This window comes from Diceros bicornis, chromosome 8 (assembly GCF_020826845.1).
Source record: "Diceros bicornis minor isolate mBicDic1 chromosome 8, mDicBic1.mat.cur, whole genome shotgun sequence".
Classification (NCBI taxonomy): domain Eukaryota; kingdom Metazoa; phylum Chordata; class Mammalia; order Perissodactyla; family Rhinocerotidae; genus Diceros; species Diceros bicornis.
This window is the reverse complement of record NC_080747.1, coordinates 61,863,317-61,882,764: the sequence shown is the minus strand read 5'-3', so window position 1 is coordinate 61,882,764 and position 19,448 is coordinate 61,863,317. Positions and strand designations below refer to the sequence as shown.

At 36.4% G+C, this 19,448-nt stretch overlaps 1 protein-coding gene across 8 annotated transcripts in view; it reads left to right on the top strand.

Moving 5' to 3' along the window:
* CCDC158 (coiled-coil domain containing 158) overlaps positions 1-19,448 on the top strand; it is a 106,758-nt gene that overhangs the window by 16,798 nt on the left and 70,512 nt on the right. For 7 of the 8 annotated variants that reach the window (XM_058547295.1, XM_058547296.1, XM_058547301.1 and 4 more), the window contains 7 exons: positions 5,716-5,933; positions 9,734-9,843; positions 9,957-10,284; positions 10,642-10,718; positions 11,810-11,920; positions 12,742-12,856; positions 19,301-19,420. In XM_058547295.1, the coding sequence (XP_058403278.1) occupies positions 5,716-5,933; positions 9,734-9,843; positions 9,957-10,284; positions 10,642-10,718; positions 11,810-11,920; positions 12,742-12,856; positions 19,301-19,420 (1,079 nt within the window). The remainder of the gene's footprint in view (positions 1-5,715; positions 5,934-9,733; positions 9,844-9,956; positions 10,285-10,641; positions 10,719-11,809; positions 11,921-12,741; positions 12,857-19,300; positions 19,421-19,448) is intronic. The other variant, XM_058547299.1, reaches the window with a different exon arrangement.

The window sequence follows — 19,448 nt, the reverse complement described above, 5'->3', positions numbered from 1 at the left end:
TCCTAAGATGCCATCGTCACCTCTACCCTACTATACCCATCTCCCCTGCCCACTTCCTCACCTCCTTGCTTATGCTGTATTCCTCATACTCATCACAGGCACTGGCACTTAGCTCACGGGTTGTCTTTCCCTCGTTAGGTACATGATCATCTGATAATATCCTTGTCCTCATGGGTGACCCACCTAAGATCTTAGACTCGCAGCTTCTTGACCTTTATAGTTCTTATCATTTTGACCTTTTCTCTAGCCACCCACTTCCCTATCCTGGGTCTTACTACCAAGAACTGTTGGACTTCTGAAATCCAGCCTCCTGTCTTCTAGCACTCTCACTCTCTTATTCCTGCAACACCTATTTTTCTGCCTCGTGAGGGTAGTGCTTTCAACTATCGGCCCATGTCAAAATCACTTTTTGAGATTTTAAACATTTAAATGGCTTAGATCCACACCTGGAGGTTCTGATTCAATAGGTCTGGAACAGGGCTTGGGCACCACTGGTTTTATTTTGTTTTTTTTTAAAGCTCCCCAGATGATCCAGATTTGCAACAAAGGTTGAGAACAACTGCTCTAGATTCTGCCATTTTCTCCTAAATTACCAATCTCTTCCTATCTTTATTTTCTTTTGTATCATTCATTATTCCAGCCAATCACTTGCCAATATCCTCAACTTCCTTTTTCTCTTATTTTTCTGTTGCATTTTTACTTGAAAACCCCAATCCTTATTAGGCTGACTGCCTTCTCCATTTTTGTACTGGGATGCTGGAAGCTTCTGCTAGAGAAAATACGCAAATGTGGATTTTTCACCAATTTGCCACTTCCAAGTTATAATCTCCCACCTTAGCTGGGTCCTTGATGCTGCTGAGGAATCTTTCTCATAATCTTAGCCAGTTGTCTCTCCAATTTCCCACAATACTTATTTCAAAATTACACCATTCTCAAGTCCCTTACCCCACCACCTCTTTCTTACTCTCTGATAACATCACTTCCTAATTTCCAGAGAAAATAAAGCCATTAGCCTGGTACTCTCTTATCGTCTCATATCCTGCCCCTAAGACCCACCATTTTTCACAATCTATGCCTCTTTCCTTCATAGTTCAATGGAGGAGGCAGCTTCTTAATTTGCTACCCATGCTTTAATTCCCATCCCCACCATCACCACCTCAGCATCCTCAGAGATTTGGCTCCAGCATCTCTGCAGAATCTCTGGCCCCACTCACTCTGATATCTTCAGTCTCTTCCTCTCCATTTGCACTTATCCATCAATATAAACGTGCTAAATCTCTCCCAGCCTAAAAACACTGATGAGTAAATATGACAAACCAAAACAACAAAAAATAAAACCTTTTCCTCAATGCCTTCCTTATCTCTTCTTTCCTTCATAGCTGTGCCTTCCGGAAAACAAGTCTGTATTCACTTTCACGTCTTTACCATCCATTCACTCGGCAAGCTACTGCCTTATGACTTCTGAACCCAGTTATTCCAATGAAATCCAGTGGCCACTATGACTAGGTTTCCCTTTTTTCGCTAAATCCAGTAAACTCTTTCCCTTCAACATTTTATTTTGAATTTTTCCATAATGGTAGAAAAATTGAAAACTAGTATATTGAATACCTTATTTACCCTTCAACTGGATACACTAATTGTCCACATTTTATCATATTTGCTTTATCTCTTTACCTACAATTTATATTTCATTTTGCTGAAGTTGAAGGCATCGTGGTTCTTGCCTCAAAACCTGAACGTACATCTCAGAATAAGGATGATTTTTCTGCATCACCACATTATCGTCTCTAAGAACATTATTATCAATGCAGTATCATCTAATTTGTATTAATATTTAAATTTCCCCAGTTGTCCCCAAAAAACTCTTAGTTAGCTTTTTTAAAAAATGTAATCAAAGATCATGAATTGTATTTGGTTGTTTGGTCTCTTTATTCTCTTTAAAAATATAACCATCAGGGCCGGCCCGGTGGCGCAAGCGGTTAAGTGCGTGCGCTCCGCTGCGGTGGCCCAGGGTTCGCCAGTTCGGATCCCAGGCGCGCACCGATGCACTGCTTGGCAAGCCATGCTGTGGCAGCATCCCATATAAAGTGGAGGAAGATGGGCACAGATGTTAGCCCAGGGCCAGTCTTCCTCAGCAAAAAAAGAGGAGGATTGGTAGATGTTAGCACAGGGCTGATCTCCTCACAAAATAAATAAATAAATAAAAATAAAAAAAAAAAAAAGAAAAGGGCCGGCCCCATGGCTTAGCGGTTAAGTGCGCGCGCTCTGCTGCTGGCGGCCCGGGTTCGGATCCCGGGCGCGCACCAACGCACCGCTTCTCTGGCCATGCTGAGGCCGCGTCCCACATACAGCAACTAGAAGGATGTGCAACTGTGACGTACAACTATCTACTGGGGCTTTGGGGGAAAAATAAATAAATAAATAAAAATAAAATTATAAAAAATATAACCATCCTCTCTCTCTCTCTTCTTTTTTTTTTGTTTTTGTTTCTCATGGCATTTTCTTTGAGAGTTCAGACTAGTTTTATAGAATGTCCTACATTCTAGATTTTTCTGATTGTTTCTCATGTTTAGATTCAGATTAAACTCATTTGGCAAGAGTTTTGCATAGGTGACATTGTATGCTTTTACATCATACTTTAGGGAACACATAATGTCAGATGCCGCTAATTAAAAGTTATATTTTCCCCTTTATAATTAATAAGTAATCTGTGGGATGGCCTTTGAGACCTTGTGAATATCCTAGTACCAAATAACCTTTCATCCAAACCATCTCAATGGTTTTAGCATCAATTGAAGATCCTTCCCTGAATCAGTTATTGTATTGATGATTTTATTAGCTGACGTTCCTCAGGACAGAAAAGCTTTCCTTTTATTATTATTACTATAGATCCATAGATTGTTTTTTTTTTTTTTTTAAAGATTTTATTTATTTTTTTCTCCCCAAAGCCCCAGTAGATAGTTGTATGTCATAGCTGCACATCCTTTTAGTTGCTGTATGTGGGACTCGGCCTCAGGATGGACGGAGAAGTGGTGCCTCGGTGCGCGACCGGGATCCGAACCCGGGCCACCAGCATCGGAGTGCGCGCACTTAACCACCAAGCCACGGGGCCGGCCCCCATAGATTGTTTTTTAATTCAAAGTGCTATAATGCATTGCTGTCACTATTGTTTTTGATGCTCAGTTGTATCAAATTTGGCCAGCCCCTTTAAGGCAACTTCTGTGTCTTTTTAAAACATGACCCCACTTCATTGCTTTCTGGTACCTCAATATGTTCCAGGCTCACACTGTACTTTGCAGGTTCCCCCAGACCTGGAATCAGCCATTTCGCTAAGGAGCCCTGGTTCCTTTTAGTAGGGAATAGTATTTAGAAACCAAGATTTCATGTGCGTATTGCTACTGAAGTGTCACTGTGTCTAGGAGCATTCAGTGTCTAAAGCTTGGAAATAGACTTTTTTGAAATCATAAATTCACACTGATAACTCAAATTCAAATCCAGTACCGTAGAGTTCTTCCTCATCATCCCTCATCCTATATCTGTATCTCCCCTACTGTGAAAACTCTAGTTTCCAAAAACTTCAGTATAATTATTCATTTTCTCTCTTCTACAGAACACACAAAATAATTTCAGAATTATAACAACACTACTATATTAACAACTTACCTACGGTAAAGTTCTCTGAGGCCATACGGTCAGGGTACTGTGTTCCAAAGTTATTTGAAGGAAATATTTTCTCTGTGGGTTTATGTTATCAACTTACTGTACTGTTAGGTTTGTTTCTGTTAGTATTCAATTTCATGTTATTTTTATTTCATTTTATTTTTTCGATATGTATGATATGTATATGGCTCAAAAGTAAAAACTTTATAAAAAGGTATATTCAGTAATCTTGCTGCCATCTCTACCCCTTCTATTCTGTTTCTACTCATTCCTATACCCCGATAGATAACTGTTTTCGCAAGTTTCTGTCTTAGTCTTCCACTGTTTCTTTTTTGCAACATTAAGCAAATGCTATACATACACACACATGTGTACATACACACATACCCTCTTATTTCTCCTTGCTTACAAAGAGGAGGGAAATTGATCTCCGCCATAAAAGAGAGGAGTATCAAAGAATTTGTGGACATATTTTAAAACCACTACATTGCCCTCTGGTCACAAATTATTTACATTTCTCTTACATGCAAAATATATTCACTCTCTCCCAAGAAGGCCTCTAACAGTCTGATCCCATTATAGCATCTGCTCGAAGGCCAGAATCTCTTTATCTAAATTAGATTCAGATTGGATGAAACTCCTCAATTGTAATTCCTTAAATACAGCTCCTTGAGTAGAGTTCCTCTTAATCTGAAGACCTGTGACACCCAGCATACAATGGTGGCAGGCATAGGATAACCACTGTCAACACTACCATTCAGAAAGGGGAAAACAGGAAGCACATGGGTCCATTGCAATTCTGAAATCCAGCTGGGCACAGGTTGACCATTCCTTGATTAGAACTCAGGCCTGGGAATAATTCTCTATGGGTCTTGGCTATATCCTCTGGACTCTTGGGTCTGACTTTGAGTCCTCCTTCGTTTTGTGTGAAAGGTAGCATATGTTTTCAGCTGAGTGGTTTTCTCAGCCTGCTTATAGAAAGGCTTTTTTTCGTCTCACACTATCTCTGTCCCTCAGTCCAAACCAGCAGTGCTTCTTGACTACAATTCTCTAAAATCTTTGTGGGTCTTCTGTGAATCTTACTGTGTTTCACTTCCTTTGTCTTCCTTTAAATATTAGTATTTCCTCAGAGTACTCTTCTTAATCCCATTCTCTTTTCACTCTCTACACTGCCCCTGGATGATCCCATTGACTCCAAGGATTTACTAAAATTCATATCTGATGATTCCCAAATCCTGCTCTCTGAAGCAAAACACGCTCTTGAACTTCAAGTCCATGTACAGTGTTTGCAAATGAAACGTCATTACTTGGATGTTGCTGAAGCTCAAAACCCAAGAGAAATCTTTGACACCTCCCTCTCTCCCACTTACCACATGTATTTCTCAAATCCATGCCCTTGCATCTGTCACCATTGCCTCTGTTCTAGAGCAGACCCTTGCCACTTCTTGCCTGCATTATTGAAAGCTTTCTCCTATTTGGATTCTCTGCCTTCAGTTTTTTCTCCATCCAATGCATTCTCCGCACTGATGCCGGAGAGCCTCTTCAAACCACAGACCTAGTTATATTACCCCCTACTTTCCACTCCATTAATGATTCCCCAGAGCTTTCAAGATGAAATCTAAACTCCTTGGCATGACCACAAGACCCTTCATGATCTGATGTATATTTTCATTCTCGTATCTGGTGATTACTTTCTTTTCAGCTGGAATATGCCATGCTTTCTCAAGCCTCTTCACCAATAATTATGGTGCTCCCACTGCCTGGAATGCCTTTCCTCTTCTGTCCTCCATACTAGTTAATTCTTGCTCATCGATACTTCAGGGTTCATTCAGCTCAAGTGTCACTTGAACATTATCAAATAAAACTACCTCCTCATCCCTAAGCCACCTTTTTACCTTGTGCTCACCTCTCTCAGAGCTCTTACCAATCTTTCTCTTGTTTGTTTTCCCCATGAGACCTTGGGCTCCTCGGAGTTCAATAAGGAATCACCTAGAATAATGTTTGCCACAAAATTATTTAATAAGTTAATTAATTGATCAATTCCTTAATATTTAGGTTCTTCAAGTCCGTTTTTTATGTCGTCTATTCGTGGTACAATAATTGAAAACACATCTTCAGTTGGGACATTGACACAAATTCCTTTTTTCCCTAAATATGAAGTGGAACTTGATTCTCATAGAAAAGTCATCCCTTACCCTGGAAAAGAACACATTGAACGTGTTTTGGAAGAATATTCACATCAAGTCAAAGATTTGCAGAGAAGACTAAATGAAGTGAGTTACATTCCTTCTTCTAGTACTTTATGCCATTTTGGGATGACAGTGGAGCACATTGCCTTAGAATAGAACCTAAACTTCCTGGAAGAAAAACTTAACAATGGATTTATTGGTTAAACTTGTTCATTTGGCCTATGCCTTCTATTTTAGTATTAAAAATTGGGGTGATGAAAAGTCTACATACCTATCTTTCTTTTGTTAATAATTAGTCATAATGCCTTGGTTTCATGGTAAATTTTAATGAAACTTGAATAGTTCAAAATGTTATAATTAATGACACTTGTCTGTAATTATAATTAATAGTTGGTTCAGGCCTGCTCTCCTGCTGTCATAATACCTGATTTTTCTGTACAAAGCAGTGGCAGGAATAGATTTTTAGATGTATATGTATACATGATAGCCACATAGTATATGGAAGTTATTTGCTAAAAATTTTAAGTAGACCTTATGTAGAATCAAGCTGGCTTTGGCCAGCTTTACGATTGCATGTGTCCTGTTTGTCTATAGCATAAAAGTCAAACTTATCATCGGATACAAGGCCCTTCATGATATAACCTCTCCTTGTACATTTTAGCCTCGTCTGCTACCTGTTCCCCATATGTACCCTCCATTCCAGCAATATCAAGCTACTTGCTCTTCCCTGGATGTACCATGCTATTCTAGACCTTCATGCCTTTGCCCGGGCCATTTCCTCTTCTTTACCTTGTCTGCCTGGCAAATTCTCATTATCCATCAAGACTTGGCTCAAGCATTTCCTTCTCCGAAGCCTTTCCTCTAGAGAGCATTAGGTGTGTTCTTCTCTATACAGCCTGTGTGCACTTATTTCTTGTAATATTTAGTGCATTTTATTGTATTCATTAACACATTGTTCTACCTTATCAGATGTGTGAACACTTTGAGGAAAAAACTACAACTTTATTAAGTGCTGAAAATTATATACTATTGGATTATATACAGGGGATACAAAGATGAATAAGATAGGACTCATAAAGAGTCCATAGACTTGAAGGGGAGCTGGTATATAAACAAATAGTGACAATACCTTATGATAAGTACACTAATAAAGATGGATGGATGGACAGACGGACGGATGGATGGATAGATAGATGGATGAAGCACAGAGGTACCAATGAGGGAAAGAAACAGTGTCTTAATTCATTTTCTATGTCCATCCTCTGGCAGAGTATCTGACAGTTGATTGGCTCCCAATGAATATGTAAGTCAGTAAATAAATAACAGGGCTATTTGGGTACTTGTAATATTTAGCATGAACCTCCTATATAACAGATATTGTACTAGGTACTGGATATATAAAGATGGAAAAGATGTGGTCCTTTCCATGTACACATTTACAGTCTTGTGGCTGAGATATTTAAAATAGAAAATGATAGTAACAGTGAGATCTGTGCTACAGTAGAGGTAAGCAATGATGCTAAATCCAATCGATGCTTTATGTTCCTTATCTTACTTGACTTTTCAACATCATTTGACACAGGTGACTATCTTTTTCCTCTTGAAGCACTCTTTTCTCCTAGTTCTTATGGAAACATACTCTCCTGATTTTCCTCAAGCTCATTCTTTTTCAGTTTCTTGTTCCAGCAAAACCCTCCATAGACAGTCATAGTGATTCCCATGACTTCTGTTGCCATTTATACACCAGTGAATGCTCAACTTATATTTCTAGTGCAGACCTCTTATCTTAGCTTCACACCAGTTAGTATACCCACATACCTACTTGATATTTCTACTTAAAATGTTTTTCAGGCTCTATAAACTCAACATTTCCAACTGCATGCATGATCTTTCCCCCAAAACTACTCTTCCTCCAGTATTCCTTCTGACTATATATGGTGCCACCTTTACGTAGTTGTGCAAGGCAAAAACCTGATTCGTTCTTGATACCTCTTCCTCTTCCCTGACATCCACTTTATCACCAGGTCCGTCCAATATACCTCGTATATATTTCTCAAATCTGTTTCCATTTCCACTGTTACCATCTGAAGTTCAGACTACTGTAGTCATTCATCTGGACTATAAGAGGTGAAGGAAAAGGGACTTACCTTATATTGACTATATAAACGTTGTCAACTGCAGAATCAGGTAGTATCCTATTACATTTTCTTTCCTGTGTAGTGTTTTGTTTTTCTGGTGGTTCCTAATTGCCTTTCTTTTTCCTTATATTATTTGCCTTTATCATATCCTCATTGAAAAAAAAAACTGTCATATAGGTTCTATCTCAAATTCTCCTTTGATCCACGACTCTTCAGGAGTCTTCTGTCTTTTTTTCCAGTCTAGATGAGTTTCTCCTTAGTTGTTGTATAACTATTTTCCTGAGACTCCTATCATTGCTTTCCTGGTTGGATCCATGATTTCCAGGATTCACTGTTTCCTGTCTTCCTCTTTCTTGATCTGCTTCTTCATAGAGTCAAAGCACATCATTAGAGACTTAAGAAAGAGTGTATAGGACATACATTTTATGAATCTTGGCATTCTTAGAATGACTTTAGCTGGATAAAAAAATCATATTCTCTCAATCCTTTGAAAATACTATGCTCTTGCATTCAGTAATGCTACTGAGAAGTAGATGTCTGTCTGATTCTTGTTCCTTTATAGATGATATGTTTTTACTTAATTAAGGTTCATCTTTGGAAGCTTTAGAGTTTTCTCTTTATCTCTGAAATTTCACCATAATGTGCTTAGGTGTGGATTTTAGTTTTTTCAGTCACTGTGCTGGGGAGTCAGTGGCTCATTTTGATCTGCAGATTCATGCCCTTCAGCTTTGAGGAATTCAGTTGTGTTTTTTCTTTGATAATTTCTTTCCCTCTGTTTTCTCAGTTCTCTCTTTCTGAAGCTCCTGTTAGTCACATATTATCTCCTAGGTTGAACCTCTAAATCTCTTAGCTTTTCTTTCAAATTTTTTGTCTACTTTTTCTACTTTTGGGGAGCTTTTCTTGACTTCCAACATTTCTATTGCGACTTGTTAGTTTGCAAACATATTTTTAATTTCCACGAATTCTTTCTTCTCCCCTGATCACTTCTTTGGCATAGTATCCTTTCTTACTTTATGGCTGTAATGTCTTTCAGATTTCTCTGCAAATACAAGTTTTAGGAAGTATTCTTCCATTGTTGCAGTAATTTTGTTTTTTGGACCTTTTTTTCTGAGGGTTTGCTTGTTTGTTTAATCTTGGTCTCTGGGTTTTTTTAATAATCTTCCTTCAGTGGCTTTTGGTTTTTTTGTTCATAACTCAAGGATGAACAATGAGAAAGCTGATGGCAAGCTCTCTATTCATGAGCAGAACTAGATGGCTTTGCTTTGGGATGGTTAGATGGGCATCAGTTGTTATGCTGGAAGATGTCTCAGTGCCTGATTTAAGAGATATTAGTGAATTTCTTTGTAGTAGAACACCTTGATTTTTGGGTGATGGTAGTCTGCTGTCAAGTATTTTAAGTGGGTTGGAAGTGGGAGTTGACTTTTCTGGAGAGAATTTCAATCAATTCTCCTGTTTTCATGAATAAATCTTATTCCTGTCTCTATCTTGAGCCAGAAGTCAGATTTGTTTTAGAAACAGTGTTTTGTTTATAAGGTAGAGAATGGATCAAAAGAAGGCAAGCTTGAGAGAATGGGACTAAATTATTCCAGTTATCTAGGTGTGAAATGATTAATTAGGCCCTGAACTATGGTGAAGGGGGAAGGAAGTACACATAAAAGTAAATTAATATATAGTTTTTTGGAAATTATTAGCTATAAGGAAATATGTTCCTCTAGTGAAGACTAATTTGCATGGTATTATTTTCAGAGCAATGAATTGCATGAGAAACAAAAGTTTTACTTACGACAGTCAGTCATTGATTTGCAAACCAAACTTCAAGAGATGCAAATGGAGAGAGATGCCATGACTGACATCAGGTTGGGATTTGTTACCTGAAATAATTTTAAAGTTTGACTCTTTGTAGTATAAGACTACTTGTGTGAATATGAATTTTATCACTATTATTTCTTCTCTTTCATTTATCTCATAGACGAAGGGAGAGTCAGTCCCAGGAGGATTTAAGAAATCAGCTTCAAAATACAATTCATGAACTTGAAGCTGCCAAATGCCTTAAGGAGGACATGCTGAAAGATAGCAACACACAGATAGAGCAGCTAAGAAAGATGATGCTTAGTCATGAGGGAGTGCTTCAAGAAATCCGATCAATCCTAGTTGACTTTGAAGAAGCCTCAGGCAAGAAAGTCTACGAACACGACACCATGTCTTCTCTCCACTTCCGCAACATGAGCTCAGCCATTAGTAAAATCCTAAGAGAATTAGACACAGAGATTTCTTATCTTAAAGGGAGGATATTTCCAGTAAGTGGTGAGAACACTACTTCAATTTCATATTAAAATTCATTAAGAGAATAGTATTAGGTGTATAAATTTTTAAATTCTTGAAAGTAAGCCAAGTTCTCATTTTTGTTCTCTAAAATAACAAGTTACTTCCACAATGGTCTCTCAATAAATAAAGGGAACTAGCTTGGTTTACCTATATAGCTTCATGAGAGTATAACCAAAGTAAAAAATTTCATAAAATGTAGTGATAGAATGTATCTTATTTTAATATTCTATTTGCATCTTTCTAAAGCATTCCTTTAGTTGTAAAATCTCTAAATTTTCCAAGCTTTAGATTTACCAGTCCCTAAATCAACATTTCTTTTTTATAACCAGGTAGAGGATCAGCTTGAAGCACTGAAATCTGAATCACAGAACAAAATAGAACTACTTCTTCAACAACATCAAGATAGGTAGGTTTCTGACTGAAGTACAGTTATGTGCCACATAATGATATTTCAGTCAACAATGAACCACATATACGATGGTGGTCCCATAAGATTAGTACCACATAGCCTAGTGTGTAGTAGGCTATACCATCTAGGTTCATGTAAGTATACTCTATAATGTTCACACAATGAAATGCCTAATGACGCATTTCTCAGAACATATCCTCGTTAAGCAATGCGTGACTGTATAGAAAATCATAGTGAAACTAAACATCATATCTACAGTCCCTTATCAGCAATTCCAAAATCTAAAAAGCTCTGAAACACAGAATTTTTTTTCATAGGTTTGTGGCAAATTCATGTTAAAGAAAAAATTATTCTGGCACTTGTTAAAATGGTAAGGAAGATTTTATTCAAGACTATTGCAATAGGAATTTGCATTAGGGAAGAGAGATCAGGCTCACTTCCCAATACAACCAGGAAAGTGGGGATTTATAGCCAAGGAGGAGGGTGAGGGGGTCAGTGGATGGAAAATCACCAAGAGGAGACATCCTCTTAGGGTGGAGAAATTCTCACTAAACTGACTTAACAGGATTCTTACTAAGCCTGGGCTAGGCAGGCCAAAGTTGGGGAGGTGCAGGAGGAAGGGTGCCAAGGTCAAGGCCTAGAAGAGGGCTCAGAGGAGCCTGACTGAAGCTTGGTCAAGGAGAGAGTCTCAGTCACTCCTTTGTTTGCAAAACCTGATCTGAGCTAATATAAAGCTATTTGTAGTCTTTATGATTTAGTGTGAATATTTAAAAACCTGTTGTTGCATTAGTAATATGTTTGGCTTATAGGGCACTTCCCTGGGGGTGTCATATAATACATAGTACTTGTAATTTATTATCATTGTAAAATAAAAAAAAAGTCTAAATTCCAAAACCTAGCTGGCCTCCAAAGGATTTAAATAAAGGATTCTGGACCTATCTTAGAAACTTCTCATAAAAAGAATAGCGTATTCAAAGCCAAAACAAAATACTGAATTTGAGAGTGTTGAAAATTATTAATTTTTGAAATAATTCATACTCAGGCAAAATCTTGTGTGTCAGATAACAATCATCACATTCTTTTTACAGGATTGAGCAGTTAATAAGTGAACATGAAATTGAAGTAACAGGACTTACCGAGAAAGCTAGCAGTGCTCGAAGCCAAGCCAACAGTATCCAGAGTCAACTGGAAATCATTCAGTATGTGTGTCCCGGTGGTTTGAAATTAATAGTCATTTATCTTCATGTTAGATATATTATTTTAATTAATTTTTCTGTTCTAAGATCTTTTAAAAATTGCTTAATAATTCCACAAGAAAGTAAAACTTTTCTAACATTCAAATGAACAGAAAAGATTATTTAAATGATAATATATGACCATATCAGAAGTTTTATTGCAAATATTTGGACCTGTTGGAATTGGATGTTTTAAATATTGTTCGTATTTCAACTGATAGGATAAATCAAAGACACACACACTATATATGTGTGTGTGAATATATATAAATAAAATGTATATATATGCATATAAATAATTTTATAATTTGAGCTTTTGTGTTGAAACTTTTTATATGGACGTTTTCAATCATACACAAACGTAGAGAGAAAATAGTACAAATGGACTCCTATATACACATCACCCAGCTTCAACACTTGACGACATTTTTGAGGTGAAGCTTTTAGGAAGCAATTTTGGAAAATAAAAAACTTTTGGCTGGGCCAGCCCTGGTGGCCTAGTGGTTAAGTTCGGTGTGCTCCACTTCGGCAGCCTGGGTTTGGTTCCCAGATGCAGACCTACACCACTCGTCTGTCAGTGGCTCACATACAAAATAGAGGAAGATTGCAACAGATGTTAGCTCAGGGTGAATCTTCCACAGCAAAAAAAAAAAAAAAAAAGACTTTTGGCCTAGTAATGCCATACAAAATAGCTAGTGGAAGTATCTAAAAGCTAGAGTACACTTAGGTATCACACTTATTTTTAGTTTCTACTTGCTTTTATTCTCCCTTTAAACCCTTCTTAGAGAACAAGCAAGAAACCAAAATTCAATGTATATGCGTCAACTCAGTGATCTGGAATCTACTGTTTCTCAGCTACGTTCTGAATTAAGGGAAGCCAAAAGGATGTATGAAGACAAGGTGAGCTTCAATTTTGCTGTTCTGCTTCCAGAGACTGTTATACACAGAACCAATTATATACTTTTTAATAGTTTATTTGAAGATGAAGAATCAAAGTAATAATTTCAAACTAAAAGCAGTCAGTAAGATGAAGTAGGAAGATCCCAAATATCTGTATGTTAAATTATGAATAATTTTAATTTAAATTGTTTGCTCAAATTCATTCATTCTTAGAAAAAAAATTTTGCATACTTCAAGTAAGTTTCTCAAAATAAATTTAAAAATAAGACCATTTAAATTATTTTTACAAGGCTTAGCTTTAGGAAATACTTTGGTACCGGTTGGTCTCTCCCTACCACTCAGTACGTGAGGGGCCTTCCTCCTAGCTCTTACTTCAACTCCTAATTATTAATCATTGTGCAGCTAGAAAACTGGATTAACTTCAAGATTAGTCTAAATAAAAAATAATTAGGAAGATAAATCTTCATCTCTCATCACATAATTCCTCTTAAAACTGGATATTAATGAATATTTGATTCTGTTGTTTTTGTTCTCTCACTTTCCATAGCTAAAGAGGAGCTGTTCACTATCATTATCAACCGTTTATCGAGAACTTATGCTTTTGTTAATTTCAAGCATTTATAAAACAGTAGAGACCCTAAAAAACAAGTGAAGAGCTACCATTCAGAGGAGCTTGTGTTCTTTGTTCCTGTGAGAAGAGTGATCGTACAGGCCCATTTGTTGGGACGGTCCCAGTATACACCTGCTATCCCAGTGTCCTGTTTTGTGAAACCACTTTTCATCTCCAAAGTGTCCCAGTTTGGAAGATAAATTCTATATATAGTCATCCTACCTATAAGAGAACTTACAGTTCTAACCATCGCTTTTAGCCGATTTCTCACACCTTAGCTGATTGGGAAGAAATAGAGTATAAGGAAGCTGCCAGATTTTCTTTATAAAGTAACCCAGTTCTGCAGGATAACAGTACAAGAAAAAAGCTTCACATGGGGAGAAGCAGTTGAATATTGCAGCTCTCCTTCTTCCAGACATTTGCCCTCCTTTGGGCCACCCCTCATTTAATTACCACTGTCACTCCTGTGCTGGCCACAGGAGGGGGCAGTTCCTCCTTGGTTTTCTAGTTCAAGCACAGAATCTAAGACCTCAACCTTAATTCCCTGTGGTACAGCTAAAATAAGAATGGAAAATTTAGACATGGCTTTACTAAAGTCTAAACAATAGAGTAACATGAAACTCTATAATCTCAGTTGTGAGATTTAGATCCTCTACAGCAGTGGCTTTCCAACATTTTCGATCACTACCCTCACTAAGAAATAGTTTATTTATGGTCTCGTACACAAATCCAGTTGAAGCAAGTTTCACAAAACACTATTTACCTCCGTTACATATGACACTGGCTATTCTCTGTTCTCTTCAGATGCTGATTTGATGCTCACTAAACTGATTCATGATTCACTGGTGGGTTGCAGTTTGAATAACACTGCCTTACTAAACCTCCTTTCTTAGCTCTTAGCCTAAATCCTTGTGTCAGGGTCATTTCAACCACTGCCACCTATGAACAGCCTTAAGGAACCTTTCAATGCTTAAAGGCTAAACCCAAGCAACAAAAGCCCAGAGAGAAACAGTTGTCCTTTTCTGCTTCTCTGAGGCTTGCTGTTTGTGTTCTAGTGTTTTTTTACTCAGGACAAACTTTTCCTCTGAAGATTGATAGCAGGAATGTCCACCCTATTCTGGGCAGACCAAACCTACACAAAAGGGCTTGATCTCACCCTGCAGGATGGTCATGATTTCAGTGCAGCATAGGGTGGAAGGAGGCTCGAGTCTAGTGGAGGTAGGCACATTGGTAGCCACGAGCTCTGATAATCTGACAGTGAGAGAGGAAATAGGAGAACTATTGTGTTACAGTCCCATACAATAACTAAATAAAATTCAACTCACGTTTGTTTTCTTACATAATTTGAAATTGGTATAGCTTTCCGTTGTAATGTTGCTTGGAAAAATTATCCCTTCATAAGCTATCACCCATTGTTTACTAATTTGCATATGGTCTGATATATAGCATCATGCTGATCAACTCTAAATTTAGGCTTGGTAGGAAATTTTAACAAATACTGAAATATCCATCCGAAGAATACAAAAATAGTTATTGAATTTTTATAAATATTTATCTATTTGGCATTGTAGAAGCATAAGCAGCCAGATGAATGAGTGCAGACTTTTTTATATGAATGTTTTGAGGTCATATAGATAAATGGTACATATATATATGCTATTAGAATCATTATCTTATTTTGCTCTATAGTGGATCACCAAAAATTTTGATAGTCTTAAATAGTCAACATGTAATAGAAGTAAGGGAGGATGTATCAGCTTAATTAATTTTAAGCGAGATCACTGAGATTTATAATACAGCGTATTCAGCCTGTTCAAGTTGGTACGTAGTTATTGGTTAACTAGGTTCTCTTAATAGTAACTCCCTTTATTCAGGGAACACTGAAAGGTGATTATCTTGTCAAATGTAATATAGAGTTGAATATACTCTGGCCTGAAATGGCATTAATTCATGGTGTACCTGAGCAAGCTAGTTAACAAAAGGATTTCGTTTTTGGGTCATGAAAAATTCCATTGTTATAAAATGTTTTTATTGTAATGAGTTGAATATAAAATCTAAAAAACACAAATTCTTCATTTAATTTCTTTCATTTTCATATACTTTGACTTTACATTGCTAAAGCCTATTAAAATTTTAAAATCTATTTTATTTTCTGCTGCTTCAGTGCACATTTTAGTATATACTGTCCAAATAACAAAAAGGAAAAAAAATCAAAGAAAATAATACATAAAAGCTGTAATTAAAAATAAGATTTGTGTGAAAAGAAATTTATAAGAGTGTATTGATATTACACATCAACATGCTTTATGAGAGGCAGTATCAGTATTTTCTCTTGAGGTCATATTCCTTCAGAAAAAAGTTAATTATTTAAAAAAATTGATGACGACAGATCTGAACAACACTTTCCAACTGAAATGCATAAATTTAGAGAAAACTCATTTAGGAGGTCGTTGTTTCTCTTCAGATTAACAAAAGTATTTTCATATTGATGAAAATAGAAATTGTGTTTCAAGGAAAATTTTAGACGTAGCTTTTGTAGCTTACGAAAGCGTTTTACTGTAATGCTTTTTTCTATTCTTCTTTTTCCATTTTAGGAGAACCTCCAGAATTCCCCTTTACGAATTTGGACCAGTAGAAGCTGTCACTATTGGCTCTGTAGATTTGGCTTTACTCTTAACTTTCGCTTTTTGGCAACAAAAATATCTCATGATCTTGTTTATGTGTTAATTTTTCCTACTTTGAAAGCATTTGGGGCTGAATTTCGTACTCAAAAAGTAAAGATTTAGTAGCACTGGCTGGAGCTGTATACTGTGCAGGAAGATTCTGTGCAGACGTCTTTGCATAGTTCTGCCAATGCACCTCGTGTGGACCTGCAGCATTCCTTACTGTCCACTAGCTGTGTCTTTTTGAGCACAGAAAACAAAAGATACAATTTGGTATGATTGGTAATATCTCTAAAATCACTGTCAGATTAGAATGAGATCCCAATACTTATTTGTCCAGTCATCCAAAACAAAAATCCATTTCCAGATGGTGAAAGGGAAAACCAGTGCTGCTATTTAAAAAGAAAAGAAAAAGAAAAAACCTAATATATCTCAGATGTCAGGATTTATTCTGGACATTTTAAAAGGCTTTTCTCTATAGTGTTTTGTACAGCTGTTTGTATCAGCTCAGCTGCTACTTCAATGGTTTTCCCTTTCACTCTCTATCTTTTTGATCCATTAATTAATATAAATATTTTTACTCTAAAAAGTGAAAGGTAAAAGCAGAGCTATAGCAGTTGAGTCAGTACTGACAGCTACAAAACCAATGTGCCTGTGGGGGTCTGGAGGAACTTCTGATACTTTATGAACTAGGACGGAAATATAAGACTTGGCTCTTTTCTTTTTCTTTTCTTTTTTTTCTTTCTTAAATTTTGGTCTCATAGATTTTACCATCAAGTTTATCAAATGGTCATCTAGAATTTAAAAAAAAAATGAAAACAGACATGAAATAGCAAGTCTTAATTTAAGCTTTTAAAGTGCATATACAAATACTTTGCTCAAAGATAGAAATAGTTTTATGCCCAGGCCAGGAGTAGAAAATGTTTGTTTTAGTCATATGATTAACTTTTCAAATCGGAAGTGTTCTTGTTAAATTTATAGCTCAAAATGTGGTTTCTTTGACCATATTTTGTTTCCAAAGATAGGTGGAAAATAGAGAATTTCAGCTTTATTAATACTGTTCTTCTCCCATACAAAAGTATGCGAAGCAGAATTGAAAGGAATTTGAAAGATCATCCAGAATGCTCTTTTCAAATTATAGATGAAAAAAATTGAGACTCAGTGAGGTTATGTGACAGAACCTGGATCAGAACCTAAGGTGTTTGACTCTTAGCCTGATCATATTGCCTCTCTGATCACGTTTGTCTACCCAAAGTAAAAGTTTGTGGGGTTTTTTTCCTAAGTATTCCTAATGTCCTTGGTAAGTCTGTGCTGACTTAGTCTTTCTCAATAATAATAGAGCTGAAGAGATTATATCAACTGATATTATTCATTCATTTTTCTTAGGAAGCTACTTGTGCTACAGATGTTGAATTGTTGGGCTTTTTTCTGTATAGGCCCTCAGAAGAGCACAAGAGTGAAAGTACTTCTTTATACGATTACTAGAATCTATTAACACATTTCTATCGGTAACCTAATGTTTTATGTATATCTAGTTCTTGTGAAATACTTTTTTATATATAACATACAACCAAATACAGAGTCAGTTTTAAAATATATCCAGTATAAATATTAAAATTTATATTCTGATCCCTGTAGGCTGTGATACTACTCTGTAGGTAAATGTGAAACTGTTTGATAGTCCTACATTAATACTTTCTTAAGTCATATATGTATGTGTAGATAAGGAGATATATATAACTTTTATGTGTTCATACTTATTTATCAAAGAGATAGTTGCATATGTGTGTGTGTATATAATATGATTAACAAGTATGTGTTGAATTAATAAATAAAGATCTTAAGTGAACCTAGTCCAGGTAAAAATAAACTAGAGTCATCAAGAAAAACTTAGTTTTCTCATATGTTCTCTAAGAAGGTTTAATCACAGTTCATCATCCAGCTATGAATAAGTTTTATTCTTGACGTCGTAGATTTGGAAGCCTGTTGAATAGATGCCTTAGAAGTAAGAAGGAATATGTAGCATTTATGCAGAAGAGTTCTTATTACTGGAAGTAGATGATGATGGTATTGTAGGTATCGTATTAAAGATCAGGTATTACCTCATAACATTAAGTGTCAACATGTTCTCATTATTTTAATATCTCAGTGTCTAAATTATGAATTTGTGCAGCTCAGCCAAAATCCAAACCAGGAGTCTCCATTATCTGAGATCTTAACCTCTTAGCCCACACTGTACCTACACAGTAAGAGCTGAGGAATGCTATTAATAGTGATGGGCCTTCTGGCATATGTCATGGAAATGCATAGTCACACAGATCAAACAGCTGCCCTGTCTATGAGAGGAAAATACACCTATAACAGTCTTTGAAAATTGGTACTCTTGGGCGAGCCCCAGTGGCCTAGTGTTAAGTTGGGCACACTCCACTTCAGCGGCCCAGGTTCGGTTCCCAGGTGTGGACCTACACCAGTCATCTGTCAGTGGCCATCCTGTGGTGGCGGCACATACGAAAAGAGGAAGATTGTCAGCGGATGTTAACTCAGAGCAAATTTTCCTCAGCAAAAAAAATAAATAAATAAAATTGGTACTCTTATCCCATTTTATAGTTGAAGAAAATGAAGACTGGAATATATAATATGTATATAAATATATTAATGTATTTAATACATGTATATGAATTCACTCATCCTTTCAAAATAGAGTGAATATTTAATAATGTAAAACTAAACTGAAACTTGATATTTCCATTCATTCTTTTATATTCAATACCTTTTATTATTGAACCTCTGATATTCTGAAACAAAATAACTCTTCTAAGTATAATATAGTTCATTTGTGTGGACTCTACAGAATGTTATTTATGCCACATCAAGCTTCCTTAAATATCAAATTACAGAACACATTCTTTGAAGATAAATCTTGAATAGTGTGAGAATGACAGAGATGTATTACAGACAATGCCCACATCTAACAGTATCAAATATTTCATTTTGGCTAATTTCCCTGGCTAAATTCTACATAGATCTTAAGTTTAGAAAACTTTGCAAAACCCATCACAATAAACTTTTATTTTTGACGCCAAAATAATACCATTTGTTTTCCAAAGACTGTATTTATTTTATATTACCCACTGACATGGTCGGACCGTTGGATTTGTGCTTTCCTTTTAGATAGAAGAGCTGGAGAAGCAGTTAGTCCTTGCCAACTCGGAGCTAACTGAAGCACGGACGGAACGTGATCAGTTCAGTCAGGAGTCTGGAAATCTGGATGATCAACTTCAAAAGCTGGTGGTAAGATTATGCTCTAAATAATGCATGA